Below are 23,390 nucleotides of genomic sequence, written 5' to 3'. Positions count from 1 at the left end.
AGAGAGAGAGAGAGAGAGAGAGAGAGAGAGAGAGAGAGAGAGAGAGAGAGAGAGAGAGCCTGTATCGAAAAGAAAATAAATAAAAAGTAAAATAGGGATAGTAGCCACACTCCTTTAATCCCAGCACTCAGGAGGCAGAGGCAATGGGATCTAAATTCGAGGCCAGCATGGTCTACAGAGTGAGCTCCAGGACAAGCTCCAAAGCTACACAAAGAAACCCTGTCTCAAATAAATAAATAAATAATAAAAGCCAGGCCATGGTTCCACAAGCCTTTAATCCCAGCAAAGGCAGGCGAATCCCTGTGAGTTCGAGGCCAGCCTGGTCTACAAGAGCTAGTTCCAGGACAACTAGGACTGTTACACAGGGAAACCCTATCTCAAAAAAAAAGGAAGTGTCATTCAGCTATAGAGTACTTGCCTAGAAGTCCCCAGTGAGAGGCTGTAGGTATAGTCCAGTAGTGGAACCCCCGCCTAGAATCCCCCAGTGAGGGGCTGGGGTGTGGCTCAGCACTAGAGCTCTTGGCTAGAATCCACAAGGTCATAGATAAACTCCCTAAAAAAGCTTTAGTATCTAGGTGACAGCACACGCTCCAGGCCTGTTTCCTTTTCTGCAAAAGGGAAATCATAATAATAACCTAACCATACGGCTATGGTTAAGTCTTAAATTAGTTAGTACCTACAAAATTCTTAAAGCAGCGAGCCATGCCTCTCAGTGTTGGGACATGTTCCCAGCAGCCCTGTGTGATTGATTGAACTCTTTACCCCAAGTTTGTTTCAGGGAAAGACAATCCATCACATTCACTCATATTAAGTCAGAAGCTAGGAAGGTTAGACTCTGCCCGCCTGTACTTTTATTTTTTAGTTATGTTTCATTTGTGTGCGAGCGCACATGTGTGTTGGAGGTCAAAGGACAACTTGAGGAGTCATTTCTCTCCTTCCACAGTGCGGGCTCCAGCGATCACATTCAGGTCCTCAGCTGGCTGGCAATACCTTTACCTGCTGAGCCCGCTCACCAGTCCAGATATGGACCTCTTGCCACTGAATCACAGAGTGATTCTTCAAGGACTTAAGCGTGAATGGGACACTTTCTGAATTAATAGCGTAAGACTCTGAGCAGTAAGGATATGCCTAAGTCACCCCGCATGTAAATGACAGAGCCAGGATTCAAACCCCGGCTCCTGTGTGTCCAAGTCAGAGCCTACCTGTGCGACAGTGAACTCCTGCACACAACAGTGGAGAGAGAGAAGGGGTTGAAGCTGTCCTTCTTTGCATGGGCTGGGTCTCTGGTGGCCCTGGTCCTGGACCCTGTCCAGACTGAGTAACCATCCCCCTGAACACACTGGGGTGGCACGGATGAAGGGAGAAGGTGCAGCCCCCTCCACCACCTCTGATTGGGGCCTTACAATCCCCCAGGATTTGGTGCTTGGAAAGCTGACGTTGGGTTGCTATGGTGATGGGTTTGGGGCGGTTGCCATGACAGCAGAACTAGCCTTGGTTTAAAAATATCTAGGAGGAGGTTTGTGTTTGTGTGAGTGTGAGTGCCCGACCGACCATGCTGTTTGGTGTGGGTCCAAACAGGAGTGTTTGGGAGGGCTGGGTGGAACTGGGGCTGCAGGCATGACCTGGGGAGAGGGGTGGGAGCTTCATAACACACAGCAATCCAAGTGTATTGTGCACTTGCCTCTGAGTGGCCCTTGAAGTCCAGTCATCGTGGGTGCCAGACTTTGCTGGTCCTGTGTCTAACCGCACACCATACCCAGTTTATGTTGAGCTATAATGAAGGCCACTCAGTTTAGAGTTCCCATGTCACCAACCATCTCTTATATAAGCAAGGTTGTATGTTTCTTGTGGCTTTGATTACATATGTGTAACTTCTGGGAGACGAATTTGGAACTGTGAGTCTAAATATGCCTTCGTGGGACATATTTGGATATTAGATGTCACTGCTTTGATATTAAATACACATCTATCTATTTGTGTGTAGGAGCCTGTGCTGTGGTTTTGGTCTGAATGACTGAGTGTGCATTTTAGGGGCGTGTGTGTGTGTGTGTGTGTGTGTGTATACACAAGCGTCTCCTTAGTCCTCTCCTGTCAGTCTTTCTAAATCAGTATGAAATGTGTGCCCCTGTGACTGTGTATGTATGTTAGGGAAGAACTTTACATGCAACTCCATGGATGCCGGGAGATGTCACCTGTGTACCCTGGGTCTGTGACATGCTAAGTTCCTAAGGTGTGGATCTCAGCCCAACCTCAGTATCTCCCTGCATCCCCTCTTGCCTCTTCTCTGTCTCCATGGCAACCAGCTCCTCAGCTCCCTCCAGGAAGACAGAGGGGGAGGATCCAGACTGCAGTGGACCACAACCCCCTCCCATCCCCCTTGGCTGAAGGGACAATGGGGGGAGGGGACAGATGGGCATCCACCTCATCCACCCTAGGCCATCTGCTGCCTCCACTGTCCTGGGGACCTGAGAGCACAGCAAGGGAGGGGCAAGTGGAGTGGAGCAGATCCTAGTGTCACAGACCCCCCCCCAGCTGCCACAGCTACCCCTTCCTGGACCCTTCTGTGACTAGACTTGCCTCTGACCAAGCTAGAAAGGAAGAAAGCCCTGGAGACCAGACAGCTAGGGAGCAGAAAACGCATATATCTGAGAACACAGACTATTGGCAACAACCCACTCCAACAAAGCGCCTCCTATCTCCTATGGCTTCAGGCTTTGGAATTAGGCTTGTCCTCCGTCCAAATTCCAGTTTTCTCCCTGTCTAGCCGTGTGCCCTTGGGAAAGCCTTTCTGAAAGCGGCCTCCACTCTGTCATCTGAAAATCAAAAATTTCTATCGAGTGACCAGAATGAAAATACTTACTCTACAAAGCAGTAAGGCTGTTTTGTTCTGTGCTGTGTCCCAGGGTCTAGGGCAGTATCTGTCACTCAGTGGGTGGGCCATCAGTACTGTTGATAGAACTGAGTGCCAGTTGGCTTCTGTGACAGCTACTTGTTTTAACTTGATTTCAGTCCTGTGAGCCCAACAGTAGCCTTATATCCATTCTTCATGGATAGATGGACAATCCAAAGGGGAATTTTCTTGCTGACAGTCAGATGGCACTTGAAGGGACATTTCTTGTTGTAACCAGTGATAGGGACCACTTGCCATTGTTCCCTTTTCTTCTTTCTTTTGTTTTGTTTGTTTGTTTCGTTTCGTTTCTTGTTGCTTGGGTTGTTGCTTGTTTTTTAACAAAAGGTCTTACACTGTAACCCAGTCTGACCTCAGACTCAAGGCAATTCTCCTGCCTCCTCCCGTCAAGTGCTAGGATTATGTGAGTGAGCACCCACGCTTGGCTGTTTCAGGTCTTTGAGGTTCAGTACCCTCAGCTGTAAGACAGATTAATAAATAAAAGTACGTCCCATCTTTGTTTCCCTGTAGGATTAAATGAAAATTAAGAAACGCTCTTTAGAAGGGGAAAGTAGCTAGGGTTGTCACGCACATCCCCCTAATCCCAGCACTTGAGGGATGGAGGCGGGAGAATCCAGAGTTCAAGGGTAGCCTGAGCTACAAAGTGAGTTCAAAGTCAGCTTGGGTTACATTTGACTCTGTCCTGCCCTGCCCCTCGGCAAATAAAAGGGTGAAGGGTAAGGAAGGAAGGCGTGGAGGAGCCTCATGGTCCTTATTATACCCTGCAGGGGGGGGAGTCAGGTCTCTCGCCTCTAAGAGTGATAGGCGTGGCCAACCCGGAGGACCGTGGCCCAGGCTTCAAAAGTGGACCAATGAGGGTGCCTAAGGGCGTGGCCCTGTCTGGCATGGGCGTGACCTTGCGCGAGTGGGAGGGGCCAGGACGCTGTGGGAGCCTAGGCTGAGAAGATGCTCGGGCCAGCAGCCACCACCACCAGCCCCGTCTCCGCTGCCGCCCGCGCCCGCAGCCCCCCGGGCCCCCACTAGCGGCCGCCTCCGCTTCTTATCTCCGGCCCCCCGCCCTGAACAGGGCCTTGGGAGGGGGGTTCGGCCCTCCGCATCTGTGGGGAACCACCAAGAAAGGGCACAGAGAGGGTGTCCTGTCCCCTCTGCACCCCACTGGCTCAGCCAAGTGCCGGCTTCGGTGATCTTTGAGAGACCAGGACCCCACCCCCCAGTTCTCCATCCCATACCCCCCCCACCCTCTCCACCCTGCTCTTCCCTGTCCGCCCAGCTCTGTCAGCGCTCTCCCCCCTCCCGCTTCCCTCCCCACCGCTCCCCTCCCCCTCCTCACCGCCCCCTCCCCTCCCCCTCCTTCCCCTCCCCCTCCCCCGCCCCCCCACCATGAGGATGATGGCCGCCGGCGCGGTGCACGGCCTCTTCACGGCCTCCGCGGCCCCGCAGCCGCCGCCGCCCCCGCCGCCGCCGCCGCCGCCGCAGCCCCAGCCTCCCCAGCAGCCGTCCCCGCCGCCACAGCAGCCGCCGCCGCCGCCGCAGCCGCCGCAGCAGCAGCAGCCGCCGCCCCAGGCCCCCCCCATGGAGCCCGAGGCCCCAGATTCCCGCAAGAGGCCCCTCGAGACACCCCCCGAGGTGGTCTGCACCAAGCGCAGCAACACGGGAGGTGAGGCAGGGCTGCGGGACCGCGGCGTGGGGCGTGGGGGAATCGCGCGCCGAAGGGGGCATCGCCGTCCTCCATCACCCCCCCCATCCCTGGCTGGCAGGTGCAAGTGCTCCGGAGAGGGGAGGGGCGCTCCTCCGCGAGGAGCTGGGGACCAGGACGGACCCCTTTCTCTTGTCGCCGAGGCCCCTGGGGCTGAGAGCTTTGTCTGCGATGAGAGGGACTGGGGGGGAGGGGGGTAGTAAGTGTCCTTGTGGGGTGGGGGGGAGTCAAGGATGAGGGGCGTGGGTCCCTTCTGGAGCCAGTGTGTCCTTGAGGGGTGTGTGATGTGACCCTTTCGGGACAGGGGTGTTCCCCCGGGTTTGCGTATCCCGGTTGGGGGAGGGGAAGGAGTAGAGACAGGCCTGTGGACCGGGAGCTTCTGAACCTCCCTCCCTGGGGATGTCCTGAGCAAGGGCTGTCCCGGAAAGGGGCGGGTGTGGACTGTATGCGAGACCATGCGTGGGGACAAGCTGGGTGGGTGTGTTGGGTGACATGGAGGAAAGGGTGGGTGTGTAAAACTGGAGGGGAAAGAGATGAAAGGCCAGGACAGGTGTGTGTATCTGTGTGGGGCCTGTGGGGCCTGGATATGCGACATTAAGAGACCATGGATATGACAGGGTAGTGGGTGTGAGTGGGTGTGTAAAAGACACGGCTGGATATGAGACCCTCCAGCGTGGATGTGTGACACGGGAAGGTATGTGCTTGTCACTCCGGAGGGGGTTCTTGTACTGTGACACATGAGTGAGAGGGGTGTGTGTGACATGCAAGGGAGTGTGTAGGGAGGCAGAAAGGATGGACTCGGGGTGTGAACCATGGGAATATGTGTGGATTGGGGAAAGGTGCTACATGTGGGTTACCGATGCGTATGGGGTGGAGTGGGACCAGGAAAAGCTGATGCGGGGATGTGACAAGGAAAAGGGTGTGGGTGTGACTCCAGAGAGGCTATGGTTGGGTGTGACACATGGAGGTGTGCAACGGTGACATCAGAGGGGGTGTGTAACTGGGGGTGGTTGAGGGTATGAAAAGAGAGCTGGAGCTTATGGTTCAGTGAAACCCATTGAGGGTGTGTTCATAAGGAAAGCAAAAAACGGACTTCCAAGTGAGTAGGGATGTATGCTAAGGACAGACACCCTGGATCTGGGAGATGATGTGTATGTAACACAGGGAGGTGTGTGTAGAATAGCTGGGTGTGTTACACCAGAGCTGCAGGGAAGATGTGGGGTGTGACAACGTGTGTGCGTGTGTATGTGAGACAACTCAATGTTAGACACCTCAGAGACGTGTGGACAACGCAGAACGGACAGACCCTCTATGTGTATCATCTGCGAGAAGTGTGTGTGCATAGCAGAAAAGGCCACGCTAAGCAGGGGACTCGAGGTGCTACCCTTGATGCTAGTGGGTGCAGGAAACGTAGGCCATGAGAGAAGGGGGATCCTCAGAGCTCTCCGGCTCTCTGATAGGAAGGAGACCCCAAAATAGATAGATTCTCTCACGTGATCTTAAAATCCCCTCTTCATCTTGTCTTGAGCAAAGAGTGTCTATAACCTTCCTCTAGCTTGGCTCACTGACAGTCAGGTGCCGACTCCCCACTGCCTCCCCTGGAATACAGGGAGCCCCCACTTCTTTCTCTCAACCCAGGCCACCTCATCTCAAGTCAGGTGGGTCAGAATTCCAAGATCCCTTGAATGCCTGGGAGGGTGCTCAGCAGAAATTGAAGGAAAGGGAAGTTGGGGGAGGGTGGGAGAGAATTTCCTGCCCAGTCTTCCTGCACCCACCCCCAGCACACACATGAAAATGTCCAAAGCCGGCTTCCTTTCTTCCTTCCTGCCTGCTGCTGTTGCCAGTCCCAGAAAGGATCAGGAACCCAGATTTGGCTAGGCGGCAATTGTCATGAGTGACTGCTAACGAAAGTCCCTTCCAGTGCTGCTTGTGGCGTGGCGCTCACTCCTACCAGGCAGGCTCTGAGATCTGGGTGGATTTCTCAATACAACCCCTGAAGAGATTATCGAAGGTGTGTGGGGCTCTCTCTCTCTCTCTCTCTCTCTCTCTCTCTCTCTCTCTGTGTGTGTGTGTGTGTTGACCAGTGAGGGAAACCGAGGCTCAGTGAGATGAAACAGCTTATCCAAGGTCACAGGGCTCTTAAGTGGCAGATCCAGGATTTATTGAACTCTGGACTCACTGGCTGCAAGTCAGGGAGACTTGGGATTTCATGTTTCCTTCTACAGTGGCAAAACTAAGTGGAGTCTTTAGGGATTATAGCCTGCAGACCCTTCTCCACCTTCAGACTGTATTTGGGGAAACTGAGGCCAGGAAATACAAAAGAACAGTCCTCTATTGAGAAAAATACCCTAGAGCAAGGCAAGTATTGGTGACTTTGATCTCAAAATTGCTGGTTCTTTTTTGTTTTGTTTTGTTTTTCTCTGTAGCTTTGGAGCCTATCCTGAACTCCCTCTGTAGACCAGGCTGGCCTCGAACTCACAGAGATCTGCCTGTCTCTGCCTCCCGAGTGCTGGGATTAAAGGCGTATACCACCACCACCCAGCTCACTGGTTTCTTTCAGTGGAGGACAGTGGTGACTGTGAGATGCTTGGCTAACCCTTTCTGAGCTTCTGTGTCCCCAGCTTCCAAATGCAGACTTTAACAATAATGACCCTGATGTCATAATGGCTAGCATACCATTGCTTAATGCCTGGCATGCAATTCTATCTCATTCTCCCCACATGCTATGATGCAAAAATATCAATAAATTATAGTCACGGCTAACATTTATGGTGCCAGGAAGTATTGTGGAAACTATTGGACATGGGTTATTGGATACTTCCAATTCCGATACCCATCTTTCAAATTAACGGCTGAAGCACAGAAAGGCTTGGGAACTTGGGCAAGAACACTCAGCTAAGGAGAAACAGGACTATGATTTGAACTTGCGAGGCTGGCTCTTCTGTGGGGACAGAGTCTATGGCAGATGCCCTGTTAAAGAGGACACTAAGGTTCACAGCGGTGAAGGGCTCGACTAGGGCATCACAGGTGATAGCAGACCAAACAAACCTCGTGAGGGCAATGGTGGTGGGAGGGACAGGAGCTAGTGGCTCCTCTGACAGGTGTCTGGATACCTTGCTGGGTGACAAATGCCACTGAGAGGAAAAGGATGTACTCGGGGCAAGAAACTGGAAGAAAATCCAACCTCGGGAGTTATTTGAAGACATTAAAAAAAACTGCCTGTAATCCCAGCTGTAGAGAGAGGTTAAGGTGAGATGACTGAAAGTTCAAGGCCATCCTGAGCTGCATAGCCAGACCCTGTCTCAAAAATTAAAAAAAAAAAAGTAAAATGAATAAACAAATAAAAATGGGGCTGGGGATGTAGCTCAGTTATGCAGCCTTTGCCTAGAATCCTCTAGTAGGAGCCTGGGTGCATGCCACTATGGTAGAGCTCCTGCCTAGAATCCCCCAGTGAGGGGCTGGGGTGTGGCTCAGTGGTAGAGCCCCTGCCTAGAATCCCCCAGTGAGGGGCTGGGGTGTGACTCAGTGGTAGAGCCCCTGTCTAGAATCCCCCAGTGAGGGGCTGGGGGTGTGACTCAGCAATCAAATACTTGCCTAGCATGTCCAAGGCACCGAGGTTTGGGGCAGGGGACCTGTCTGGTAGACTTGAGTGCCCCCACAGAGAGCCTCAAGTGGCTCAGCTGGTACAGGTGCTTGCTGCATAAGCCTAGTCATGTGGATGTGATCCCTGTATCCCATGCAAAGGGGAAAGGAGAGACACACCTCCAAAGAGCTGCTCCGCCCTCCATGCATACATCATGGCCCACGGGCCCACACATACATCATGCGCACACACAATAATAAAAAATGAATTTAACGGAGTGTCACTTGTAGCGCAGACTGTAATTCTTCAGCGCTAACTATTGTGACCTGATAATCTCGTCTGGCCCACCATCTGCAGGCACAGACATAACTCATACTCCAGGAGCTCCTCACCCAGATCTCAACCCCAGAATCCCTCCCCACCACACGCACGCACGCACGTACGCACGCACGCACGCACCACCAGGACAAGAGCTCTGAGCTCTGGGTGGATGCGGACTGGAAAGATGGCTCAGCAGTTAAGAGCACTTGTGTTCTCACAGAGGACCCTAGTTCAATTCTCAGCACCCGCACAACCAACTGTAACTACAGTTCCTGGGGACCCACTGCCCTCTTCTGACTTCTGAGGGCACTAGGCTCACATGTGGTCCACACACCAACAGTGCCGGCAAACTTTTTTTTTTTTTAAGATTTATGTCTCTGAGTGTTTTTCTCGCATGCGCTCTCTTAAGCAAATCACTTATACATATAAAATCAATAAATCTGGAACTCAAACAAAAAGAGTCGTGAAAGGAAACCTTGCAAGGTTCAAGGCATTCTGCCACGGTGTATTTGGCATGGGACTCTCAGCAAGGGCTATTAATGCTCCAAGCCTCAGTCTCCCCTCTGGAAAATGGGGTCAGAAGGATTTACTGCTCTAGATAAAGTGACTGAACTGGGCGGTTCTGTCTAGTTACTGAAATTCCCTGTGGGCCTAGACATGATAACCGCCCCCACATCCGTGTGGGTCCTGGGGATCCAAACTCCAGGCTTCTTGCTGGTGTATATTGTCACTAATGACCCACCCCATCTATTGTGCTTGTGATTCTACCTACCGAGAATGTGGAAGGGTAATCCTTTTTTAAAAAATAGCTTTATTGTTTTAAGTTGTGTGTGTGCATATGCTTGTGTGTGTGTACCCTCAGAGGCCAGAGGTGTGAGATCCCCTCAGAGCTGGGGTTACTAGCAGTTGTAAACTACCAGATGTGGGTACTGGCAATGGCATCCCAGACATTTGCCAAGACAGAATGCCCTCTTAACTGGCTTGCCATCTCTTCAATCCCAGAATAGCCATTTTTTGTCTTGTTTTTTGTCAATAAAGGGAAAGTCGCCTAAGGGGGCTTCACTGTTGCTTTTTGTTTGATTTGTTTTGTTTACAATCTTATTATATTTATTCGTTCAAGTGGATGGGGCACATCAGGTCAGCTTGTGGAAGCTGGTTCTCTCCTTCCATGGTATGGGTCCCAGGCATCAAACTCAGGTTGGATTTGGTGGCAGGCTTACCTCCATTTGGTAAGCCATCCTGCCAGCACCGCCCTTCCCCCCCCTCCCCGCGCGCCCTCTTTTCTTCTGTTTTGGTGTGCTATAGAATTGGACCCAGGACTTCACATGCGCTAGGCAAGTGCCCCACCCCGTGTCTCCAGGCCCAGTGCACCAGCCTCTTGGTCTCTCTGACAGTGTCACATCTTCAGGATGTCACTCTGAGCAAGCACAATCCAGATAACCTGCTCTTCTGCACAAATTGGCACATGATTGTGTATAAGAGGACCGGAAATGCCTTGATGTTCAACCCCTCCCTAGCACATGCTTCCATACCATAACCTTGATGTCACTTGGCTTTCCCTGGTAACATCCTCTCCTGATGTTTCCAGTGACATTCCCAACCCCCACCAAGAACAGGTACCATGAGGACAACACCCCAACTTTGGTTCCCTCTAGACCTGGTATCACCCAAAACCACCTCTCTAAGATGTGTGCTTCTTTGATACCATGTGCGTGCTGTGTGTGTGCATGTGTTGCTTGTGTGCACATGTACATGCATTTGTTTTTTTTGTTTGTTTGTTTGGTTGGTTGGGTTTTTTTGTTTTGGTTTGGTTTTTTTTTTTTTTTTTTTTTTTTTTTTTTGAGACAGGGTTTCTCTGTGGCTTTGGAGCCTGTCCTGGCACTAGCTCTTGTAGACCAGGCTGGTCTCGAACTCACAGAGATCCGCCTGCCTCTGCCTCCCAAGTGCTGGGATTAAAGGCATGCACCACCACCGCCCGGCCATGTACATACATTTGTGCGTGTGTATGTCTGCGTGTGCATGGCGTGTGTGTGTGTGTGTGTGTGTGTGTGTGTGTGTGTGTGTGTGTTAGAGGAAGATCTCCAATGTCTCCTCTATCACCTTCTGCCTTGTTCTTTTGAGCTGGGGTCTCTGTTTGAACATGGATCTTGCTTTTCTCAGCTAGGCTGACAGCAGGCAAGCACCAGCAAGCCTCGCATCTCCACCCACCACAGTACTGGGTTGAAGGCATACTTGAGTGTGAGACTTTTTGTATAGGTGCTAAAATCCAGACTCGGACTCCCATGGTTGCACAGCAAATACTTTTAACCACTGAGCTGTTTCTCTCAAGTCTCAAAAGCTTTTTGGCTTGTACACATGTGCGTGTGGTGTTTTCTCTTGTTTTGTATCAAGACAAGAGTTTTGTAGCCTTGGATAGTCTAGGTGTGTAGCCCAGCCTGGCTTTGAACTTGCAGCAATCCTCCTGCCTCTGTCTCTTGAGTCTTGAGATTAGAAATGTGTAGCACTACCTCAACCTCGGCTCTAATTTTGTCACTGGTGATCCCCTAGGGAACTAAGTCACCTTACAGGATCCACTCTGTGACAGTGAATTCACTCCTATCTCTTGGGTAGACAAACTGTATTTGTAAGGCAGTGGACTGGTTGAGTGGACTGGAAGCATCATGGGGGGTTGGGCATGAAGGGAAGAGTTGGCCAGGGGCATAGTAGACAGGAGTCAGCTGAGCCAGCTTTGTCTTGAGGTGGCCATGCTTGACATTGCAGCCCTGGAGGAGACGGGTACAAAAGGGGCATGGAGGTTTTCCTCCTCAGCTTCCCTGTCACTGGGCTCTGGGAACTGCAGGAATCCCAAAGGAGCTACTTAGAATAGGCTGGGAGTGGACAAGGGCGAGCTCTGGCCTCTGGCAGAGCTTCCTCGCAGGCACAGAAAGTTCAGCGTTGGCTGTTCAGACAGGGAAAGAAAGGCCTGTGAAGTCTGGGGGTTCCAGGTTCAGCCAAGGTCAACGACTCTTCCTTTGTGGTAGCAAACAGAGGCCTGGTTCCTTCCCAAAAGAGGTGGGACTCCATGGTGTGACACACCCCAAGCAGGAAGGCTAGGTGGAAGTTTCTAGAAAGGACAGGTGCTAGCCTGAGGTCCACAGTGGGAACTCCTGGAGTTAATGTTTTTGAGTTTCTACAGTCAGGAGGGCTCATCACCCGCGAGTGCTTTTATTTTCTTTTTGACTATTGTGAGTTATGTTGAAAAGAGGAAAAGCCATCGCCACCTGCACAACTGTAATTATTGGCAGGGGTTTTAAAATCTCATCCCAACTACTCTATCGGTGGATTATTTTCTTTCAGGTTTTTTTTTTTTTTTTTGGTGGGTGAAGCAATGAATTTTATTGTGAATTTTTAACATTTTAAATTTATACTTTCATTCATTTTGTGTGTGTGCACATGTGCACACATGGATACTAGAATGTGTGTGGATATATGTGCGCATGTGGAGATCTGAGAATAGCGGTTCTCTCCTTGCACCATGTGGGTCCCAGGGATTAAGCTCGAGTTGTTAGGTTCGGTGGCAAATGCCTTTACCTGATGAGGCATCTGACTGGCCCCTTGTTGTGACATTTTCATAAGTATACTGTTGTGCTCTGTTCATACTTACCCTCAGTTACCCTCTCCTGTCCCTCCCTTTCTTTCCCAATACCAGTGGTTCTTCTGACTTAATGTCTTCCATGGATGATAGATGTATGGATGGATCATACATACACACATACACACATATATACATACATACTTTTTTGAGACAGGGTCTTATGTAGTCCAGGCTCCCTTTAAGCTCTGTAAGTAGCCCAGCATGACCTTGAACTCTTGATTCTCCTGTTTCCACCGCCCAAATGTTAACATTACAGGTGTGTGCCACTGTGCCCTGCTTCCGTGGTGCTGGGGATTGAACATAGGATATCATACATGCTAGACAAGCAACTACCTCTGAGTACATCCACAATCCCAATAATTAGATGGATTCTGCATCCGAGAGAAACTTGGCTATATTTTGTTTCGTTTGGGTTTTGTTCTTGTTTTTCTTTTCGGAGACAGGGTCTCATGTTGGGTAGGTAGGCCTGCAGCTCTCTCTGTGGTCCAGGCTTGTGTTATCCTGACTCTCCTGCTAATGCTTCTTGGGTGCTTGGATTACAGATGTGTCCCATCATGCTCTGTTGTGCTGTCTGTGTCCCTTCCACTGCCGTTGTTTGTTTTCATTGCATTTATTTAGTTAATTAGATATTCACTAAGGATGTGTGTGTGTGTGCGCGCGCGCGTGCGTGTGCATGTGTGTACCTATGAGGTGATGCACAAGCGGGGGTCAAAGAATTCAAAGAACGGCCTGAAGAGTCAATTCTCTTCTTCTACACAGTGGAACTGAGGGATGGAACCCCAGTGGTCACGTTTGGGGTCAGCACCCTTACCCACTGAGCCATCTTGCCAGCCCAGGTTTCTTTGGTGGGTTTTTTAAAACAGAAACTCCCTCTGCAATCCAGGCTGGGCTGGACATTTCAAATACTTCAGCTTCCTGAATACTAAAGATACAGGACATGCACAGCCATACCTGACTTGAAATCTCTTGAGCCATCTTGCTGGTCCAGAATTTGCCCCTTTAAATGAATGTGTTTCTGTGTCTTAAAAGTTTAAGGAAAAATGAATTATCTGTGTGGGCCTCCTGCTCTATCCCCAGGATCTAATGCAGCATGGGAATTGGGCAGCTGTTCAAGGGGAGCTCCTTGCAGAAAGTGGAGGAAAGAAGAGGAGAAGGAGAGATGTCGTGACTCGGGAGTGCATAGGAGGGCAGAAATCAAGTATACGGCAGAAGAAAGCTAGAGGGCTGGTGAGATGGCTCAGCGGATTAAAAATAAAACTTCCTAATAAGCTTGATGATCTGAGTTCACTCCCCAGGACCCACATGGTAGCAGGGAGACAATCAGCTCCCCAAAGTTATTCTCTGACCTCTGTACTCCTGCCATGGCACCCATGCACACGCACACACACACACACACACACACACACGCACAGGTGGGGCAGCAAACAAAGTGTAATGACAACACTCTACAAAGGGAGGTACTAGAGAGGTTCCAGACAGGAAACTAGGTGTGGAGTTTCCCTTGTACCAAGAGGCCATCCCCAGGCATGGCGGGAAAGCACTGGCTTGTAATTCCAGCTGCTCTGGAGACTGAGGTGAAGAGGTTTGTGTGTTGAAGGTCATTCTGAATAATTTAGAGCCAATCTCAAAAAACTAAAAAGAAGGCTGGAAAATATAGCTTAGTGGTAGAGCACTTGCTTAAAATCTACCCACGTGGCGGTTAGGGGCATGGCTCAGTGGTAGAGCCCCTGCCTAGAATCCCCAGTGAGGGGCTGGGGTGTGGCTCAGTGGTAGAGCCCCTGCCTAGGACCCCCCAGTGAGGGGCTGGGATGTGGCTCAGTTGTAGAGCACTTGTCTAGTATATAGGAAGCCCTAAGTTCAATTCAATCTTTAGAACCACAGAAAGAAAGTAAAAGAACAGGTGAGATGACTCAGCTGGTAAGGCATATACTACTGCCTGTGATGTCCTAAGTAGAGGGAAAGAACTGGCAGCCACAGATTATTCTCTGATCTCTATGTGTGCTGCATACATACATACAGAGAGAGGGTGGGCTAAAAGAAATCATTTCTCTTCCAAAAAGTGGTGCACAGTTTGGGCAGACAAGATGGTAAGGGAAAGAGTTCCCCCTCTTTCTCCTACCTCCCAACAAAACCCCCAACTTCAAGCATTGGTCTTCTACCCAGAGAGCACCCATTCTGTGCTGAGCACCGAACAGGACTTTACTACAAGCTCTTGAAAGGTTGAGGCAGGAGGATCTCTGGGAGTTGGAGAGCTGGGTTACAGAGTGAGTTTCAGGACAGACAGCCAGTCTCAAAAACAACACATAGACAACGAAGGGTAGTGATGATAGGTGGCATAGGTGTGTGTAAGTGCTGTGTGCCCAGAACATTCCAGCTACTTCCCGGTTCATTGTTAAGTGAATGATTATGTCCCCTGAGAGTCAGCGCTACTGTGTCCCCAATTTTACTGTTAGGAAACTGAGGCCAGAAAAGAGGTGTGATGGAGTATCCAAAGCCATACAGGCTTCCTTTTTTTTTTCTTTTTGTTGTTTGTTTGTTTTGTTTTTAAAGTCAGGTTTCTCTGTGTAGCTTTGGAGCCTAGCCTGAAACTCGCTTTGTAGACCAGGCTGGCCTCAAACTCACAGAGATCAGTCTGTGTCTGCCTCCTGAGTACTGGAATTAAAGGCGTGCACCACCAGCACCCAGCTGTCAACCAGACTTTCAATAACAAAATTCACAGTTCACTTGGGATTGCCTGTCTGCTCTGTATGGAAGTCCCCAGCTGGAGCTTGAGGGAATCCAGGACAGAGGGAATGAGGTGTGGACAGCCCAGCTTTCAGAGATAGACACTTGAGAGCATCCAAAGGGAACCTAGGAGAGATAGTCATCTTGATGTAGCCTGTCAGTGCAGCACCTGAGTGACTGAGGCAGGAGGATTATGAATTTGAGGCCAGCCTAGGATACAAGGCTAAGCTGCATCAAAAAAAGTAAGGGGAGGGGGGATAAAAGAAAGAAAGTGAATTGAGCAGGGGTCCAATGATGGATGAGAAGTTTCCCTGGGCTGAGGAGGGGGGTTAATTACCTAATAGGCTTAATGGTCTGATTAGGCCATTTTAAGAGGATTGCCTTGGGCTCAATAAAACCCATTTATTCTTGACTTCCTCCTTATACTTAGATGGCTAAGTCCAGCCACTGTACCCCACACCACTATACAAAACTTAGTAGGAACCCAGAACCCTCACTCTGAAGGACCCATGCTGAGGAGGAAAGAATTTAACACCTACCCATCCAGATCAGCTTTCTATAGTTTGTGCAACACTAGGAGTGGAACTCAGGACCTGGAACGTGGTAGGCAGATGCTCCATACTGATGTACTACTCTAGGCAAGTCTCTGAGCCATGAGCCACTGAGTCATGCCCCAGCCCCTCACTGGGGGATTCTAGGCAGGGGCTCTACCTCTGCCCCCAGCCTCTCACTTGGGGATTCTGGGCAAGTGCTCTACCACTGAGCCACACCTCCCAACTACAAATAACAGTTCTTTTATCTGCTCTGGGAGGCAGCTTTGCTCACCCTACTACCAGTTGAGGCTTCATGTTTGATGGTAAAATTAGACATCCTATACTTAAAAGAAAAAGTTGAAATCCCTGGGGAACAAGTAAGGCTCTTAAGCCTTAGAAGCAGAATGGCTTCCTTTCTTTTCCCACTTTTATCCCCAGCCTACTGTGTGCTCTTACACAGTGCAAGGGACACAGAGGTGCGCTCCGTTGATGTGGTTCATGTTGGCCCTGTGTGACAGAGGACTCTGGGTATATGAAGCAAGGTGTGGGGGGGGGGGACGACTCTCCGTTCTCAGTGTTCCAAGAAAGGTTGTGAGAATAAACAGTTGCAGTGAAGCCCGCAACTGACAAGATAGAGAGGAAGTGCCAGGCAGAGGACACCCGCAAAGGCCTTGGGGTGGGAAGGAGCAGGTAATAGTCGAAGAAGAAGTAAAAGAACAGTGACTCTGGTGCCCATGGGTGATGGGAAGCAAAGTTGAGTAGCAGGGTGTGTCACCAAAGGCCTCCTGCTGCAAAGGCTGTAGTTTAGAAGCTGAGAGTTAGGTTAGAGATTTGCCTTAAGGATGTGGTAACTAGATGTTTTATGCATGGCTGCATTACCAAGGACATTGGTCTCTAAGAATAAATGCCCAGAGGTCAGCAAGATGATTTAGCAGGAGCCAGTTAATCCCAGCACTTGGGAGGCAGAGACAGATGGATCTCTGAGTTCAAGACCAGCCTGGTCTACAGAGATTGGGATAGCCAGGGCTACACAGGGGGGAAATGGCCTAGCAGGTAAAGATGCTTGCTGTCAAGCCTGATGACCGTAGTTCAGTCCTCAGGGTTCCCCACAGTGAGAGGAGAGAACTGACGCCCACAGTTGTTCTCTGGTCTGTAACTTAGCCCACACAATGATTGAGTTTCAAACCAATGAGGCCTCTCTTAAAAAACGACAGCATCCCGTGCTAGCCTCCTGTCAGTGCATATGTGCAGACACACCTGCAGACATGTATGCGTTCCCCAACCATGTACGAAGTGAGAATCCTCAGTCCAGCCCTCATCCATTTCCTCGGTCATGGCTCCCTAAGTCAGCCCAGTGTCCCTCACCTCTGGTAACACAGCCTCCTTCACCCCCATCCATGCAATCTGCTCCTGTCACCAGCATCACAGGAACATTCTTGTTTTGTCTTGTTTTTGAGATGGGGTCTCATATAGCACAGGCTGACCTCAAACACACTGTGTAGCCGCGGAGAGCCCTGACCTCCTGCCTTTGCCTCCCGGGTGCTGGGTTCATAGGTGTGCACCACCACACTTGATTTCTGTGGTACTGGGGGTTAAGCCTAAGGTTTCAGGCATGCTAGGCAAAGCACTCTGCTGTATCTGTAGCCCATAGGCAGGCATGGTGGCACATACCTTAATCCCAGAACTTAGGAGAGATGCAGTTGGATGTCTATGAGCCTGGTCTACACAGTGGTTTCCAGGACAGCCAGGGCTATGTAATAGAGAGACACTGTCTCAAAATCATGTTTTTGCTTATTTATTTACCTCTGTGTGTATGCACGTGCATGCACACGCACCAGAGAACATCTTGTAGGAGTCAGGTCTCTCCTTCCACAGTGTGTGTCCTGGGAATTAAACTGAAGTCATCAGACTTGGCAGCAAGCTCCTTTTGCCACTGAGCCATCTTGCTGGCCCCAGAGAAATGTTCTCAAATCCCAAATTAGTTCACACCCCCTTGATCTTCCCAGCCTGCTCGGAGTAAGAGCCAAAGACATTACCGTGGCTCACCAGCTTCCCACTGCACCAGCACCCTCTTCCCTCCCACCTGACTGATCACCTCCTTGATTTTCCTAAGGACTCACACACCATCCTCTCAGGTTCTTCCCTTTTGCTGTGTGGCTCACCTCCTCTATTGTACCTCAGTGATAACAGCCCATGACATGGACTCCAGAGCCAGGCCGAGTTCACATTCCAGCTCTGTACCCTACCCAGCTCAGTGACTCCGGGATGATTCCTTATTAACCTCGTTTCTTTATCCGTAGAATGGGTTTCTTTACAGGGCCAGTGTGAGAATCAAAGTAACCGATGTTTGTGAAGTACTTCCAGTGGAATTGTTTGGCAGGTGCTGCAGAGGAATGAAGAGGAAATATGCCTACTCAGACTGGGTCTGATGGCCAGAGGACTGTCATCTCAGTTCTCTGAAAGCTGAGGCAGGAGAGTTAATCCCCAAGTCGAGTGGTTGCAAAGGTTACAGAGTGAGTTCAAAACCAGCCTTAGGCAACTTGGTGAGACCCTGTCCCAAAAATTTTAAAGGTGACTGGGGCACAGCTCAGTGGTAGAGCCCCTGCCTAGAATCTCCCAGTGAGGGGCTGGGTGTGAGGTTTAGTAATAAAGTACTTGCAAGAGACCCTCAATTCAATACCCAGTACCCTAAAACAGTAAGTGTGTGATAGTGTTAAGAATATGCATTTGCTGCCCTAGCTGCCCTTTGTGAGGAGCTACTAACTCTGAGATGAAGTGAACTCTTCCTCCCAAAGCTGCTTCTGGTCATGGCCTGTCTCAGCAATAGAAAGCAAAGAAGGACAGAACACATCTACCAAATACTGTGTATCAATATGCTAGAGAAATAAGAACAAAAGAAAAAAGAAAAAAAAGAATATGCATTTGGGGGAAGGCCTTTCCTGGCCTTCCTCTCTGATCTTGCACTTCTCTATCCTCCCCACCCCTTTTCCTGCTTCTTTTTGCTTGTACTACTTCCTCCCATCCTGCACGAACCATAGAGTCTCTGCTCTCGAGAAGAACATGATTGTCTGAGCTCTAGCTTAGATTATTCAAATTTTCATGACCTTATTTGCACACAAAATGCGGGGAGCTTTTGCTGTTTCCTTCATGGCTGTTTCCACACACTCGTGCCAAGTATGTACACAAGCAGGTGTTCAGCGTTTGTTGAACGAATGAATGAGTCCTGGGGACGCGGCTCAGTTGACAGAGTGCTCGCCTGGCAGGCGTGAGGCCGTGGGTTCCATCCCCAGCACCGTCTGAATTAGGTGTCATGCTGCACTCCTGTGATCCCAGTACTTGGGAGACATAGACTTGGGGAATTCAAGGCCATCCTCAACTATGTAAATTGAAGCCAGCCTGGCCTATGTGAGAGTCTGTCTCAAAAAAAAAAATAAATAAATAAATCGAATGTGGGTCAGGCATGGTGACCTTTAATCTCAGCACTGGGGAGACAGATGCAGGCGGATCTCTGTGATCTTGAGACCAGCCTGGTCTGCAGCATGCGTTCCAGACCTCCCAGGGCTGCACAGAAAAACTTGGTTGCAAAGAAGAAAAAAAAAAAGATGGAATGAGTGAGCAAGTGAAGATGGTTCTGTGCTGTCTTTCTGACGCCTGCTGTCATGGTCGTTGTGATTTCCTTGGTGGGACCCATGCTGGGATCTTCCTGGAGGTGCCTTCCTAAAATGGGACCCTTCCCTCCCTCCTTCCCTCCCTCCCTCCCTCCCTCCCTCCCTTTCTCCCTTCCTTCCACCCTGTATGCCCTGCAGAGGAAGGCGAGTACTTCCTGAAGGTGCTCATCCCCAGCTACGCAGCCGGCTCCATCATTGGCAAAGGTGGCCAGACTATCGTGCAGCTGCAGAAGGAGACAGGAGCCACCATCAAGCTATCTAAGTCCAAAGACTTCTACCCAGGTAAGCCCCAGACACGCCAGTTACCTGAGCTAGACCTCTCTCCTCTCTGCTTTCCTGAGCCCTGGGTGTGAGGAAGATTGTGCTAGAGATAGTTAGAGTAACGGAGGGGGCCTGCCTTTCCTCCCCATAAAAAGTCTGAGCAGCCTGCAACCCAAGGGGCCTGGCCTGAGCAGATGGGGGTGGGGGCAGGGCCAGACAATGAGCTGCTGCATATTCATGACCTCATTTGCATTATGCCAGGCAGTTGTGTCCCTTCCCACACACCTGCCGCCTCCGGTCAGTTGGAGCAGCCAGGGTGGGGAGGGTGGCAGGTGTCGTGGTACTGGGCGGGAGCAGCCATCTGAATTACTCATACCCCTCTGTCCATTGGACTTGTTACCCTAGCTTGCATCCAGTTTAGTCTCCTCTGAGTTGTTTTGAAGAGGGGGCACTTTTTTATTTTTTTCTTTTCTTTCATTTTTTCCCCATTGATGTGGTGCTGGAACTTCCTTATGTAGCCAAAATTGACCTTGAACTCCTAGTGCTAGGATTACAGATGTGTGCCCCGCCATGCCTGGTTTGTTTTCTTGGGGCATTTTGAAGAGAGACTGTCTCCCCCTGTAGCCCATTCTGGCCTGTAACCTCCAGTCCTTCCCTTATGGCCCAGTGCTGGGATCACAGACACACCGGCCACCATGCCCTGCCTGATGCTTCTCACACAGCTGCTTCTGCCCGTCCCATCTTTTATGCCCTTCTGCCTCTCTCTGCTTCGTTCTGCCCCTCTCTCTGCTCTTGTCTCTAGGGATCTGTCTGGGTACCCCCGTCTCCTGTCTTCTCTGGTCCATCTGTCTGTCCTTCTGTCTGCCATCTCTTTCTGTCCCCCCATCTCCCTCTGTTTCCCTTCCAAGTATCTCACCACCCACCGCACCCTGCTTCAGAACTTCATTTGAGCCCACTTAACAGCACCCCTCAGTGAGCCCACTTAACAGCACCCCTCAGTGAGCCCCCTTAACAGCACCCCTCAGTGAGTCCACTTAACAGCACCCCTCAGTGAGCCCCCTTAACAGCATCCCTCAGTGAGCCCCCTTAACAGCATCCCTCAGTGAGCCCACTTAACAGCACCCCTCAGTGAGCCCACTTAACAGCACCCCTCAGTGAGCCCCCTTAACAGCACCCCTCAGTGAGGCCCATGCTTCTGGCTTCTGCCTCTGTTCGCTTGTCTCTGCCTCCCCTTGGGTGCCTATCCTACAGAGCCTCAGCTTCCCATGGCTCTTCTCTTCACTGACTTCAGCCCAGCCCATTACCGCCTCTCCTTAGACTCCATCTTGGTCTCTGTCATCCACATCGTTTTTGTTTTGTTTTGTTTTGTTTTGTCTTAGGAAGCACTGAGGCCTCACACACGCACACCACACAACCAAGGATGACCTTGAACTTCTGGTCCTCCTGCTTTCACACCCCGTGTGCTAGGATTGCAGGCTCTGCTGCCCTTGTGTGAAACGTGTGCAGTGCTGGGGATCAGACCCAAGGCTTCCTGTACGCTAGGCACTGACTCTACCACTGAGCGACATTCCCAGCCCACAACCACACGTGTGTGAACAACCCTCTGCCCTCTCTAAGCCCCTTCAAGGTCTCTCACCCTCCGTTGCTTCCTCCCAAGGGCAGAGCCTGAGCTTTGGCCTCTAGGAAGCCCGGGAAGGCCATAGAGTTGCTCTAACACACTGCCCGCCCGTTCTAGTTCATCCGTAATCCTCTTGCATCTTTTTAGGTCAGATGCCAGAGATGTAGCACAGGATCTCTCTCTCTCTCTCTCTCTCTCTCTCTCTCTCTCTCTCTCCCTCTCCCTCTCCCTCTCTCTCCTCTCTCTCTGCTTCCCCCTTTCTTCCTCCGTCTCTCTCCTTTCCTCCCTCCCTTTCTCCCTCTCTTCACAACCTTCCCTCTCCCTAGTTCTCTACCTCTCCTCCCCCTTCGCCTTCCTCCCTCCCTCTCTCCTCACTTTTATCCTCTCCCCTCCTCCCTTTCTCTCTCCCATCCTTTCATTTCCCCTTCTCCCTCTCCTCTTCCCCCATGCTCGCTCTCTCCCATCCCTCCCTTTCAGCAGTACTTGCTCTCTTTCTCTCCCTCAGTCTCGCTCTCCTCTCCTTCTTCCCCCATCTCCTCTCTCTTCCTCTTTTCCCTGCCCTCCTCCCTTCCCTCCCTGCCTCCCATCTCACTAAGCTGCTTTGACCAAGAGTTTAGAGAAAAATTTAGTGACCCAGGTGCCCCACCTCCTTTCCTCCATCATCCTGGCCCAGTTTCCTCTTTTCCCTTCTAGCCCACACCATGTGGGTGAGACCTCTGTGCCTGGGACATCTGGCTGAGGACATTTGGCTCCTTGCCTCTGCATCACATTCTGTGCTATGAGATGGTAACATTCCCTCCTCCCAACTCAGTCCTTCACCCCAGGGCCAGACTGCTGAGACACCCCAAAAGATAGGACAGTCCTTGATAGCACATACTTTGTTCATGACCAAGCCCATGTGAGCCACGTCTGTCCCATCTCATAGACAGACCACCAACTCCTGACCTGAACAATCCAGGACTTTCAGCGCCTCCCAACCCCACCCTGCTTCTGTCCCTAAGAACCCAGAACTGTTATTTCTGATGAGTCCGGGGTGCATTCCTGAGAACTCCTGGCTGACATCCTTTCATTCAGTCATTCAACACACACTCTCCTCCTCTATGACCAGGATGGACAGACATGTGGACACGACAATAAGGGAATTCTTGTTCTCTTGGATCTCGAGCCAGGGAGACAGAACCCTGGCTGATGATGACCCAGAGTGGCCAGAGCCAGACTAGGAAGGGCAGAAAGAGCTTGGCAATGAGATGAAGTGTTTGACCCGGATGAGGGAGGCCAGATGGGTTGCTCAGAGTAGTAGCCTGCAATAGCAACTTCAGGTGAGCTAGGGATGAGTGCAGAAGGGACCCCACAAGGGCCACACAACAAATGCTGAGAGATGTCTGCTGTAAGATGAGGCCGACATGTAGGAAACAGGAGAGAACAGTGTGGCAGTGAGAGATTAGGTTAGGCATGGCGGTGTGGATCAGTGCTTCCAACTACTCAGAAGGGTGGAATAGGGGATCACAGGTTTAAGGCCTGCACTGGTAACTTAGCAAGATCCTGTGTCAAAGTTTTAAAAAAGAGGCCGGGAGATGGTGGCGCACGCCTTTAATCCCAGCATTCGGGAGGCGGAGGCAGGCGGATCTCTGTGAGTTCAGAGATCAGCCTGGTCTACAGAGCTAGTTCCAGGACAGGCTCCAAAGCCACAGAGAAACCCTGTCTCAGAAAAAAAAAAAAAAAAAAAGTTTTAAAAACGAGGATTAGGGTATGGCTTAGAGTCAAAGACCCTGTCTCAAATCCCCCAGTGAGGAGCTGGGGTGCGGCTCAGTGGTAGAGGCACTTGCCAAGAATATACAAAGTCCTGCAGGGGTTCAATAACAAAAAACAAAAGCCAGTATGGGACTAAGGTTCTCTCTCTCTCTCTCTCTCTCTCTCTCTCTCTCTCTCTCTCTCTCACACACACACACACACACACACACACACACACACACTTGTCCGCGTCACAAAGCTAAACCTAAAACCTACCCAGCCTTTAACCTCAAAGAGAAGGGGTCAGAACACACAAAAAGTGCCTCATCTTAGTAATGGAGTCCAGAATTTCAAGTTCATTCCTTTTGGGTCTTTCATGATGAAGTGGAGAACCGGAAGGCAATAAATACTGACCCAAGGCCTCAAAGACTCCTGAGCACACCACTTCCCTTATTAAGCCAAAACACCTTCAGAGTTGGGGTGTCTGTAAAAATCTCTGGATTCTACTCCCAGGAGCAAAGCACAAACACAAATGTGGTGATCCTCATAATTATTATTGATTTATAACATAGCTGCACCAAGGTGTATTTTTTTTTGTTTTTTGACAAGGTTTCTCTGTGTAGCCCTCACTTTCCTGAAACTGGCTCTGTAGACCAGGCTGGCCTCGAGCTCACAGAGATCCACCTGCCCCTGCCTCCCAAGTGCTGGGATTA

General features: G+C 50.6%; 1 protein-coding gene across 1 annotated transcript in view; it reads left to right on the top strand.

Moving 5' to 3' along the window:
- The first annotated feature begins 3,851 nt into the window (after positions 1 to 3,851).
- The window catches only part of Nova2 (NOVA alternative splicing regulator 2), a 34,719-nt gene continuing 15,180 nt past the window's right edge, over positions 3,852 to 23,390 (top strand). The window contains exons 1-2 of the mRNA XM_050126380.1: positions 3,852 to 4,565; positions 19,206 to 19,349. Coding sequence (XP_049982337.1) covers positions 4,289 to 4,565; positions 19,206 to 19,349 — 421 coding nt within the window. The 5' untranslated portion in view covers positions 3,852 to 4,288. The remainder of the gene's footprint in view (positions 4,566 to 19,205; positions 19,350 to 23,390) is intronic.

This window comes from Alexandromys fortis, unplaced genomic scaffold (assembly GCF_014885135.2).
Source record: "Alexandromys fortis isolate MF-2015 unplaced genomic scaffold, M_Fortis_MF-2015_v1.1 scaffold_240, whole genome shotgun sequence".
NCBI lineage: Eukaryota > Metazoa > Chordata > Mammalia > Rodentia > Cricetidae > Alexandromys > Alexandromys fortis.
The sequence above is the reverse complement of the archived record's forward strand: the minus strand, read 5'-3'. Positions and strand labels throughout refer to the sequence as shown.